We start from the raw sequence: 13,358 nt of genomic DNA, 5'->3' as shown, positions 1-13,358 counted from the left end.
GGAAATTGGAGGCATTCTTTTCTTCTGGATGATAAAACATTGCAGTTCTAAAAGCCATTCTATTCCAACTTTAAACAAACAAAACATCAAACAATATTTAATTTTACTCGATGACTACTGAAGACTACTTTACAGCTTCACAATGCACCAAATGTTGGACTATGCACTGAAGATAACACATCACAGACAGATTCTCTTGTTTCCATTCACCTACAATAGTTATTTGCCAGCTAATTATTGCTAAGTCATCACTTACTGGGAAATATTTAAGTGTTGTCTCAGACGTGTCTTCCTGCTGTTTTCACGTTAACAAATATATGAGAACTGAAAACTGAATACTCAAATCGAGACTTAGAAAAATCATCAAAACACCCAAAACTCATCCATACTGAACTATTGTACATCAAAACCAAGAGACTTCTACTTTCTGGAGAAAAGGCACTGAAAAAAAATGTTTAAACCCACTACTGTCATGATTTTCAAATCTTCTGTTTTGGTACCTTTACTATTAGCCATGCATAATGTAAACTTGTGGATGCACGTCACACTTTAAATGTATTTGTATCTTAGCTTTTTAAGATACATTTGAGAATAGTCATGACAGCGTTAACAATTAAAAGCTTCAGTGTCAGTTTGAAGATTCATTGATTGGCAGAGCTGTAAGATAACAAAACCTTAGCCACTATGGCATAAACCCAAGAACACTCAATCACTTTAAAGTCAAGATACAATATGTTCAACTGGAGATGCCCATGATGGTAACTATCTTATATAAACTGCCTAGTAGTAGAATTTATTTGCAAGCATGTCACCACAAAGTTTGCTTCTGAGTTACCCAGAGAGTCACTAATTTCAGAAAATCAGTATGGGCTATGAGGAACATCTGCTGTATGTACAAGGGCCCTCTTCTGGGTACCCCTGAGGCTCTGGGCTATGTGCTTACCAGAGATTTTCTGAGGAAGAGACCTTACCTTGGTAATTAATAGCCCTTGAGGGCTACATATTTACTCTTTTAAAATAGACTAAAATAGAGTAGATAAGATTATTTCAGTTGGAAGGGACCTACAACAATCATCTAGTTCACCCACCTAACCAAAAGTCAAAGTATGTTAAGGCCATAAATGCCTCAAACACTGGCAGGCTTGGGGCATCGAACACCTCACTAGGAAGCCTGTCCCAGTGTTTGACCACCCCTTCTGTAAATAAATGTTTCCTTTCTGAATACATACAAACTGCTATCCACAACAATGTCCAGCAAAGACTTCCACAGCTTAATTACATGTTGTCCAAACCATCGCATCTTTCTGCTCTTTCTTGGATCTGGCAGCTGCCCATTCCAGTTAGAATATTCTAGGTCTCACATTGAAACAACCCATAAGCAATCATCCTCGATACAACTTTCCCACGCCTCCTGCAATTCTGTCTTTTCATATCCTACCCTTTGTTTACTTCCTCATCTGAAGAATCCTAACCTTTGTCGTTCCTTGTATGGAAATTATTCCATCCTTTCATTGCTGCTCTTACCCATTTCTGAGTATATTCCAGTTCTTCCAAATCCATTTTGAGAATGGGAAGTCACAAATGTCAAATGAAGGAAGTCAGATGCAGCCACACTACAGATTTATACACGATGAGGTTTCTCTGTTTTGTTCTCTATTGCTTCTGATTTGCCTTTTTTTGACTGCTACTGAGAACCAAGCTGATACTATGGTAAAACCATCCACCACACAACACAACATCAGTCTCATTCCAGACTGGTAACAGTTCGCTGAGAACTCGTTTTCTATGTGAAATAGGGATTTATTCCCCTCCTCCTCTTTCACTGAAGGCAAGGCTGGCTTTTATCCCTGGGCTATACAAGAACGTTCCTTTCCGTTCCTGTTTCAATCTCTGAAAATATATCTCCCCAAAACATAACACAGACATACCTTCTTCTCTTATACAGTTTATACGGCCTTAGAAGGCCAGCATCAATATATTACACTATTTGTTCCGCATTTGGGATTTTCCACTGTACAAACAATAGCTTCCTATAGAGAAGCTTGAAAAAACTAGCTACCACAACACATAACAACCAAAAAAGAATGCAAAAGAGAATATAAAGAGCTATCCTGTGTTCATGCTCAGAAAGGCAAAACAAACTTGGCAAGATCACCATAAAAATGAAGATTCATCATTCTCAACTTAATACAGCTAAGTCCTTAAATAAAGAAACATAAATTACTATATATACACAAATGTCTTAAATACCATATATTGCTTACTGATGGTGGTAAGACCCTGTAACAATGATAAATTTAAATAAGATTGTGGATCCCTTAGTGCTTGGAACTTTTCTGCTTACTTGGCTTCTCGTGTACTTTCTTAACATTTGCAATAGCCAGAAGTTTTCAGACCATTACAATACTGCATGAAAAAATATCTCATGTTTTTACATTCTGAAGCAAAATATTGTGGTTATTTTGCATCCTGCCACCGTGAAAAGGAATGCAATGTAGAATGGTATCATTAAAAGCAAAGCATGGTATTAATAAAATCCAGATCTTTTAACCTTTGCTATTAATGTAAATATTTATTATAAATTACATGGAAGATTTTAGTGCTGCAATCTTGACCAATAGTATATTGCTTATTTACTATGTCCAATTGACTCAGACTAGTAAATGAAAACAGATTAGGAAGGCACATTTTCTTGCTCTCCTATAATTGCAGAAAGATTCAATGTTTGGAATGAAAACTCCACAGGGGAACATTCAAAAATATTGAGTTTATAAATTACAGTCACTGAAAAGTAAATGTCAGTCATGAAAACATTTCCTTTAATATTACATTTCGTAAGTTGTTTAATCAGTCCCTCCTCCAGCTGAGGTCTGAATTATCATTAACTTTGTTGTTCAATAAATTATTAATACAAAATGGGAGAGTCTAAGGGAATGAGGGAGTGCACACAGCAGATGAAGCGTTACAAAAATGGGCCAGAAATTTTGCTGTGAAGAGTTAATGCAGTAAAAGGGAACAGCTGGAGACTATTAAAAGCACTCATTAGAGGGAAGAAGCAGCAAACTGTTCTAATTGGGTCAGCTGACAGGTGGCTGTGCTTCAGCAGTGCCCTCCTGACAGCCCAGTCCCAGCCACAGAGATTGATGCTACTGTGTGATCCTCACAGCTCATCTACAGCTGCAAAGCTGCGCCGCAGCTCAGGACACATTGCAGGACACCCAGTGACCAATTCAAACCATCCCAGCACCAATAACACAGGGAGCAAAATTAGTACTGTATGAATGGGGGTAAGTTAGGGAAAAGGCCGAGAGTGCATAAAATGTTTAGTCTCTTAACTACAGCTCAGAACCCAGTAACTGAAAAATGTACTTTTTAATTTATATATTTAACTCCCCAATATCTGGTATGCACTGTGTAGACATAGGCAAACCAATTTAACCTCTGCATGCCTCAGATTTCCAATTTTAACAATGTTAACCAAGTTCACCAGACCCTCCCCAAAAGTTCCAACGTTCAGTCAACAGACGTGTAGCCCCTTGTGAGGTCCTCAGCAGAAAAGTCCCATACAGAAATGAACCCTCTAATCCCTTCCTCCACCAAACCTGCAGGCAAAGCAACTCTCTGACTGCCTTTCTTTAAACAGAAACACACTCATGAGAGTGACATTCAGGAGGCAGAGGCATGGCTTCCATACCATGGCGTCTCCAGGAGGCCATGCCCCTGCCAGACTTAGAAACGTCAAGAAACATCTAAAGTCATGAAGGAGAAAGCTCAGTGTGTTACTGCTGATGACAATTCACAACACAATTAGCCATGGTTAAATATTTCTATTAGCCCGATAAAGACAGGAACTGCTTTCAGAAAACCAGCTGCTGTCAGAAAACCAACACAATTGGTAAAAGAATATTTTTCATTGTAGATAGAAATCTGGAGATATGAATAATTGAATTGGTTAAATGTATTTAGCAAACATATTAATGAAAAACAATGTAGTCATAAAAGGAAATTCTCAAAATTCAGGAATACAAAAAAATGTTATATGGAGTTTAACTGTTCAGCTTTTTCTATTATTTTGTTTGGACTTTACGGAATAACCTAAACAACTTTGGTTTAAATACTTAGCAAGAATGCTGATCTTTGCCACGGGAGAGATCCCTGTTGTACGACACCTGACTTGAAAGTTCCCTGACATTCTTTGAATCTTACTTCCCTCCTCACACACTTTTAACAAATACTTTAACGCATAATTTAAAAGACAAAAAGACAGATGCTCCTTTATGGGATTAGTTGCATGAGTAATCTTTATCATAACTGAGGCTGAGTATTGTTAGAATATTTTTAATTTTAGCTGAGAAAAGCATATTTATTTTCAGAGATGAAGCTGAAAGACTATGCTGAGCCTAACGGAGATGCGGTGTAAACTGAACTGGTAATTATAATGAAAATCTGAAACATCATATAGGAAGGTAGCATGCTCTTAATGTACTGAACGATCTTTTTATTATAAAACCTCTCTCTTCTGAGAAATTAGCTCAAAGATGTTTAGATCTTGAACTTGAGTGAGTTAGAAGCCATACTACTTGTGAGCCTAACAGAGATCAGAATCGCATATAACCAGATTTCCTGCCATCCAGGCAACAATACACAGCCCACGCTGCTTCACACACTCATCCAGCCTTAGCTGTCTCAGATCGAAGTTTTAGCAAGTATTAAGGAAAGATAAAACCTCCATAAATATCTTTTGTATTTGATGTCTCAGGCTGCAGTCATAATAAATACTAGGTAGTTACTAACAAACCTTCTGGAAAGGACAATTTTAATACAAAGCTTTCAAATATTTATGGTAGTCCCTCTCCATCAGGAGTGCTTCCTGCCTTCTGCACTTTCAAGCCTTAAACTGTATCACCTGGTGCACATTTTTCTTTTGCTAAGTATCAGCAAGCACCCACAGCTCTACTGATAAGTTACTTGCTATATTGAAGCATATTTACTCTAAGAACTCTAGTTCAACCTGCAACACATTCATTACAATGGATTTAAATTAACTTTTGTGAATTTACCTCATCTTGCAGGACCATAACGTAGGGCGACTCTCACATCAGTGTGCTTGAGACTTGACCTGAGGCTTTCACCACTGTTTCAGACCATTACCTCTGCCATATTGCAGGCTAACACATGGCCACTATTTACTTTGGGGAAGCTTGGAAGTGATCTCTTTAGGTGACTGACAGTAACTCACTTGAGCAGAGAAAGCAGTGGGTCAGGGCATGGAGCTGGCTGATCTGGGTGGAAAGTCTTACATTGCAGCAGCTGCCTCTGCTGTATCTGACTCATGAATAAAAGGCCTGTTTTCTACCCTGGCTTTCAATTAAATTTTGGTAAACACAGACATTTACCAAAACATTTAAAACAATTTATCTGACTCCTGAATGAATGCTTGTTTTCTCTGGAACAGAGTCAAAGCCCGAAGCTCTATTCAGAGAAAATTTCAGATTATCAGTGAACAGCGGAAATTTCTGTCTCCGTTTCTGATCTTTGCAATGTCAGCAGTTCAGATTTTTAAAGTTAAAAAAGCAGTGCCCAAGGTACTACAAGACTTCAAGGTGGTGTTTTTTTCTAATCCCTTTTTTTTCTTAAGGATCAGAATTGAGTGGAGGGAATGCCTCCATTAAGGATATCACAGCCTGATGGCCAAGCAGGAGTTCATCCGACACAAAACCTGATCTTAAAATGCTTTTCCTCCCTCAACAGCCTGCTTGATAAAGGTGCTGAGCTCCCACACATTCACACTGCAGTTTCTGAGATGGAATGCATGCTGCCCTCAGCTTTTCAAGGGAGGTCAGTGTTGGCAGCTATTGACCAAGATGCCAGGACAGCCTGCAAAGGTCTCCCAGTTGCCCACATCACCTTCCAAGCCAAGAGATGGGAAGCCAGAAACATCATGGCTGATAAAAGCACAATTAGACCCTAAATACCCCAGTTTCAAAAGATGTGCAACTTTACCCAAGCAAACCTTTCTCTCCTCGTAAAACAGAGGAGTTACGATTACAGCTTCTCCAGTCCATTTTACAAGTCTGTAACTGCTGTCTATACAAGGCTTCTCAGGCTCTTCAGGAATGAGCTCACTGCTGTGGAGCAATCAGCAGTCTTGTGTTTTCCTAGTTGTTGATTTAAGGCATGATAGAAGAAGAAAAGTAAAAGCTTCTCAAATCCTCCTCCCCACTTTCATGTATCTGCTCACAGTCAGACACACCTCATCCCAAATGACCTGGGTTTAATTCTGTGATCAATATAGAAAATATTTAGTAAGCTAATTCTAAGCTTATGCTTCAAGTAGTTCTCTGTAAAAAAAAACCAACATTGCTTTACGGTGAGTTTTCAATTGAAAAAAAAATAAATTAGGGAAGAATTGCAAAAGGTATGAGGACAGCAATCAGGCAAGCCATCAGTCCTGTGCTAAAGGGCCACTCTGGCTTATGCTCAGAGGTAAAACTAGCTGCTTACTTTCTTCACAACTAGATCAGGCAATTGATTTAGCAGGCTTCTGAAACTACCATTCCGCAAAATCCATTACCTGAGTTTTAAAATTCATGCCAGTAGATTTCCTTGCACCACTGAGGAAAAGATTAAAATACAGTCATGCAATATATTACCTGGTTGGATAGCACATTTCTTACAAATGCTTAACATCCAGAATGAATGTTTTTTGTTAAAATGAATTTCACTGGCGGGTGGCCTATACATTACTGTGACAGGGGCAACTGGCCTTTTTGAGTAGTGTAAATGACAGCTAAAGTCTGCCAAGGAGGGATGGAGGGCAGATTCCAAAAGCATTTCCAGGATTCTAATAATGAATTGCCAACAGAGAAGAATCAAAACAAAAAAGCAAAAATAAATTTTATAAAGGATGCTGATGGTGTCTCAGACTGACAAACTACCTTTTGAACAAAAGGATTACTGGCCTCGATGGCCACTTTCTATTTCCTTTTCATTACAGCTTTTCTACTGATCTGTGTATATGTACCTAAGTGTGTGTGTGTGTGCATATAAATAATTAATTTCTTAAAGAACATCCCAACACAAATTATGCAAGGTGATTTCTTTCTATTAGCTTTTAAACCAACACAAACAAGAGTAATTACATCTCCTCACTTCAGTTCTGGCTTGAAGTAAAATTTCACTGGTTGTACATATCACATCTTAAACTGTACAGGCGGTACTGAATTAATACCAGCTTTTACAGAGTCAGTCAGTTGTGAGAGATGCCAATCACTGCATGTTCCACTTCAAATAAGAAGTAGAGGCACTCTGAGTGAAGTACAGACTGTACTGCTCATTTTTAACATTTTCAAAAAAGGAAACGTGACAGTGCTAACATAATAATAATGTAGTAAAAATCCCACTCTGCATTCATTTCTGCAACCCCCTTGTCCCATTTGCAGACGAGAAAACAAAAGTCCACGCACACAGCACACAATGCTGTTGGGACTGCCTTTCAACTCTGCACAGCAAGAATTCAAAACCTGCTCAGCTGATACAGGGGCCTCTCTGGTATCTCTAGACATACAGCAAATGAGAAACCCTTTGCAACATTACTGAAATGATTTTATATCTGTACAGCAGATGTCATTTAAGTTTAAGGCTATACACAGTTACACTGATCCACCCTGCCCTTCAATTATTCATAATTTATAAGCTCATCTGTTCACAGGGTTTTGCAACAGTAGTAAAGTACGAAAGAAAGCAGCACAGCCCTGTCATATGGGGAAAAAACCACCCCAGCCCTCCTTGGATCCATCTGACCTCAGCCAGGACTAAAATGTGTTGTGTGGCAGTCAGTCAGAGCCGTGTTCTCTACAGCTCATCGACACCACATCTTGTACTCTACTGCTCCTCCAAAACATTGTCAAACATCCTCTCCTTTTGTTTTCCAAAAGCCACAGTCCTCTCTTGTTTTGGTGTTGTTTGGCCTCCAATATCTCATAGCGGACCATCAAACAGTCCTGCCACCATAGTGTCATTTGAATCCTCTGCAGGTTCAAGTGTGGATGAAGGCTGAGTCTAATCAAACTGGATCTTCCTTACAGAGAAAGTATTAATTCCACCATCTGGTCATCTTAGGGAGCTGTCTGTCTGTGTGCATGTAAAGAGATCAATATCAAACAATCCAACCACCTCCCTAGGCTCTGTGTTTCTCATTCAGCACTTGTAGAACGCCTACTGCCACAGAACCTTGGTCTGTGACAAAGGCTGACAGGCATTACAACAGTTCAGCAGTTCCACAAAACTTGAACTTACTATGAACAGCTCATCCAACATTATTGCCACCTCCTTAATCCAAAAAGGCAACAAAACCAAACCAAGAACGGACATCAGAGCCCTGGTATAAAGAACGCTATGCACAACTTACCAGCAAGGACATTAGAGGCTTGGGCTCACTGAACTGCTGTTTCCCAATTTTCCTCTGAGGCTGCACAGTTACAGCCATAGTTTCCATCTAAAAATCTGTCTTAATATTCACAGAATATTGGCTGAATTATTATGCCTAACCACTATACAGTGCAAACCCAACTCAGTGAAAGGACCATAATTCAACGGTGGCATCTGGGACTTGCGGTCCGCTTATACAAGATCAAACTGGATCACTGAATTCATCAGCAACACTCACATAGTAAAGCTGACCAAACTAAGGATGAGGCAGGACAAAGAGGAAAAAATGCAGGCCAGACGATGCCTTAGTGTCCCACGTTTCAAGCATCCAGTTTGAACATTGGCATTGTGTAACTATGCTGGGAAATGGGTAATCAGAGCCTTTATTTAAACATACCAGGTATCTTTCCTCCTGCCTCATGCTGGGAGTACGGATCATGTGATTCTGTTCTCCTCTCCAGTCTCCAAAACGTCGAAAAAAATAATTGGATAAAAATCGATTGACAGGATCTCTAATAATATTGATGTACACCGGCTGGTCTCCTCCAAACCTGGTGGGAAGAAAAATGAGTGAATCTCATCAGAAGGTTCCACAGAGGCACATGTATCCATCCTTCACCTGAATGTTTTCAGGTGTCTCTCTACAGAGATTATTCAGAGCTTTTACAAGGTTAGGAGGGAAACTGAGAAGCTTACAACTAGTTACCAAAACTGCATAAAAGGATGTTAAGATCTCTTTAGGATGAACGGTAAATATGGTATCACATTAAGCTACACGTGTATACAAACAGTTTAAGACCATTTCTGCTACTGTGTCAATAGTGCTGCTTCTTGAGTTTTCTCCTTGCTGTTTTCAGATGAAGAACCTTCTGCAGCTGACCATGAGGAAGAGCATTTCTTCTTTGCAACGCTTCCCATCTTGGAAGTCATGCCAGAGCAGGCACCACCTAACACTAACTGCCATAAGGCAGCCTTGGATCACGTTCACCTGTACAGTAAGTGTAGTAACGTGCAAAGGATTTTGCAATATTCAAGCTTATTTCAAAAGGCTTCCTTTGGATGAGCTGACAGATATGCATGGTATTTCCATTTATATTTGCTGGAACTTGTGCATATCTTCCTCCCCTCGCCCCTAGCCTGCACCACTGGCTGGATTTGAGGTTATGCTGTGGTTATGCAATGCCTTAACCCTGTACTGCACTTCATGAAGATTTTTTTATTTAAAAAGTCAGTATGAAAGTTCCTATTTCTAAAAAAGAAAGTAATTATCAATTTTAGGTACGCACAAGTCCAAGGAAAAGGAAAGGGTAAACCAGCTGTGACCAGGCTCTGCACAAAAGCAAAATACAGCATAGGTACCTGCAATTTAGAGATGAGAAAATAAACCAGACCAACCTCACCAGCTTGACTTTACCCTCCTGAATGCCGCCTCCTGGTAATTAACAACAAAAATCTACAGTTTAATACGTGGGGTACAAAAAGAAGAAAGGAGGAAAAAGGAGCTTGAGAAAGTGTGTGATTATTCTGCACTTACACAGTGTTAAAATATCGACTGCATGTTTTATATCAATACACAGCATCAGGAGAATAGGTCTAACTGGAATGAAAAAAAGGAAATTGCTTACACTCTTCCACGGACAAAATTGAAGAATGGACATTTATGCTATAGAACAGACTTATGGACTACAAACACTGTTGGATAAAGAACAAAGTAAAACCTTTTTGGATTGAGAAATTCACAGGATAAATTCCACTTGGAATATGCCTGATCTAAGAACATGAATTACGTTTCTCCCTTCTGTTTCCCCAATTTAGGAGAACAATTCTTGCTAAGCACTAGCTTATCCTTTATTTTTTGGAGCCTGAGTACATAACCATATTTAAGTACTTAAATACTGTTCTGATGATTTTCTGAGTCATGATTTATATATTTTTCTATAAAATGTAAGGTATTAGATTAGAAGAGAGAAAACTGAAGACACCCTTTAGATTAAAAAAGCCCTCTGGGCTCCTCTTCATCTTTTAAGTCAGATGAATAATTGAATATATATAATAAAAGATCAGGGCTCCTCATAAATATTAAAAAGCCAGCAAAATTTTTTAAAAATATGAATTCCAGTGAAAGAAAAGGGAAAAATCCCATACAGTTTCAACTTGATTTTTATTCTGCATGATCCCCCAGATTGCTAAAGACAGCCTGCAAAGGCTTGTCTCATGAATAACTATGCATACCAGTAATTTCATTGACCTCAGTGCTGCAGGATGGCTGTCATAATTTGAAATTGCACAGACTACATGAACCTTTAAAACAATCCAATTAAAAAAGCAAGATAATCCTTGCTTCCTGATTAACGTAGAGCCCAGTTGGGACATGGGTGTGCAAGGGAAGTATCCTGAATCCAGTATCCTGCATTCCTCTCTGAGCTTGTCTCTGCTGCTGTCTTTATACAGAAATAAAACCTACATTAAAAAAAAGGCATTCCTTAAAACACCATCGGTCAATGAGGGCATAAAGCTTTGAAAGTATTTATTCAAATAGAAAGTTTTTGGTGAATGCCATGGCTGGTAGCCCTGAAAACTAAATGTTTCAAGTGAAATTGCTGGCAAGAATAGGTTGCACATAAATTGCTGAACACATCACCTTCCTGCTGCTTCATACATATCAGCAATAATCTGAAGACAGAAGGGAGTGGAGAAAAGCAAAGAAAAGAGGAGACAGTGAAGACAGTAAGAAGTGATGACAACAGCAAGTTCTCTTAAGATAGAGACAGAATGATTACAAGACTCAGTGAAGCAACAGAGCAGGGATATCCTGCCTCAGGATTTATAAGGGATGCTAAGCCTAAGTGCTCCTCAGAAGATAAAAGAATGAAAAGCAGGCAGCTATTAGTTGTCTATATAGAAATATTCAATACATACTGTCTTTTCTGAAGTTAAAGGAGGGATCGGATTGCATAACCAACATAGAAGTGTCCTTCTGCTAGTAAGGTCGTGTCCCTGAACATGTGAACTGTAAATCCAGCACCAACAGCTCTGAGAAAAGGCACATACAAGCCTGTCCATCCTGAGAGGCAGCTGAGATGGAAGACCATTCTTCCACAAAGAGCTACAGAGGAACTTCTCATTTCTGAAATGGAAACTGTACACCCCCAAAACACAGGACAGCTCAAATTTCTGATTTCTTGTACACTATAACCAGCCTGGTATACAACCAGCTGTAGTTGCTCCACCAGGCAACAAGCAGGGAATTTTTAGAAAAATTAAGTCTGTTCTGGCTGTTATTCAAATCTGCATTTTTTCTGAACATTGTTTGTAATACTTCAAATTCCAACCATTTGTTTCTATGGAACGTACTGAGGACCTGTTGTGAAAGCTAAGCAGTATTTGCATAGCATAAAAAATCATACTGGTTAAAAAAATCAATAACCTTAAGCTATTTAGAAAGAAATAAAAATAAAGGGCAAATCAATGCTCCATTTGTTCAAGTACGTTCTGCATATTTTTATGTACCTATCAACTACAACATATTAAATAGTACTTAGCTCTCCAGAGTGAAACTCTTCAAATTAACACCACCCACATGAAAGTGCTCTTGCAAACAATAACATATTGTGCTCTCATTATAGAGCACATCACCTTATTTATACTCAAATACCTATCGTGAAGCATTCAAAAAGGGACACTCATATTTTTCTAGGCCTGAGCAGAAGGCTTACCTTCTCTGAGTGGGATCTAGATTGGATCCTGCCATGTTAAAGGTACCTGATCATTCCCATGTCTGACAGCACATTGCTGCAACTGGGTAAAGCGAGCCAGAACACCACCACTCCACTGGAGCACTGAAAAAGCATACACTGATCCTCTGCAGTACTCTTCCTGTACTTAGCTTCTCCTGATTTATTTAATATATACAGTATTTAAACTCATTAGTTTTAACTGCTCTGTTGTGACAGGTATATTTTTGGAGTCCTCATCAAAATAACTAGAATATTTGCAGGCTTCAATCAGTGATACTTAAGGCTCATTAATAACATATTCCCCCATCCTTTTTTTTAATAAAATTGGAAAATAACAGGCCTGAGAAGTATGCCAGAAGCTGCAAGTCTGTCCCTTTGAAAAACGCCCCTGATGAATTCTAATTTTATTATTTATGTGAGCAAAATCTTTGTTCAAAACCATTTACAAACCCTTTATAAGATGAGTTTAAAAAATAAATAATTTAAAAATGCAACAAAAGTGATTTGCTTGGCTTAAAAATAGATGATCTCTCAGCTCCTATTATTTTTCATTTCTCTTAAGGAGGCTGCTGCCTTTCCATTCATCACAAAACTCTGCACAAGCAGAAGCAGGCTTCTTCATCCCTGCAGGCAAACTACAGATCTCAAGGAAAAGAAGACTCCCAACCTATCTATCCTCTGTAAGAATTATGGCTGCTTCTTACTCTTTTAATATATAATGTCTCCCCTTAAACAAATGAGTTGGTTGCTAGAAATTCAATATAATAGAAGCAAACAAGAACTGACAGTCATCTAATACTAACAGAGACAGGCATACTGTGTACTTCCTATAAAGGAAGCACAATTTCCTTGTACAGCTTCATGCAATTGGGAATCACACACTGAGAGCACAATTGCCCAGCAAGCGTTACTCATCAATTATGTTACACCTCCATTACCTGCTCTGCAGCACAGCTTCATGGAGAGGTCACGTAAAAGCACTAATGTACAGCTTTCCCCTTTTTAGGACTCTAATAAGATGCAGTTACATCAAATTTTCTCTTCTGAAAAAGGTATCTTGAAGTTCTTGTAACATCTCAGATTCGCATGCACTTGCGGCAAAGCAACTCTGTTCTGCCCACAAGGCACCTAGCACCTCTGGGATGCTCCAGCGACCCTCCTCAAGGACGAGCTGCAAAGACTCCCAGAGGA

The 13,358-nt window shown here is 38.9% G+C and overlaps 1 protein-coding gene across 1 annotated transcript in view; it reads right to left on the bottom strand.

Moving 5' to 3' along the window:
• The window catches only part of UST (uronyl 2-sulfotransferase), a 166,402-nt gene that overhangs the window by 52,931 nt on the left and 100,113 nt on the right, over positions 1-13,358 (bottom strand). Inside the window, exon 5 of the mRNA XM_055714566.1 lies at positions 8,828-8,981. Within this exon, the coding sequence (XP_055570541.1) occupies positions 8,828-8,981 (154 nt within the window). The remainder of the gene's footprint in view (positions 1-8,827; positions 8,982-13,358) is intronic.

Source organism: Falco cherrug, chromosome 6 (assembly GCF_023634085.1).
Source record: "Falco cherrug isolate bFalChe1 chromosome 6, bFalChe1.pri, whole genome shotgun sequence".
NCBI classification, from domain to species: domain Eukaryota; kingdom Metazoa; phylum Chordata; class Aves; order Falconiformes; family Falconidae; genus Falco; species Falco cherrug.
The sequence above is the reverse complement of the archived record's forward strand: the minus strand, read 5'-3'. Positions and strand labels throughout refer to the sequence as shown.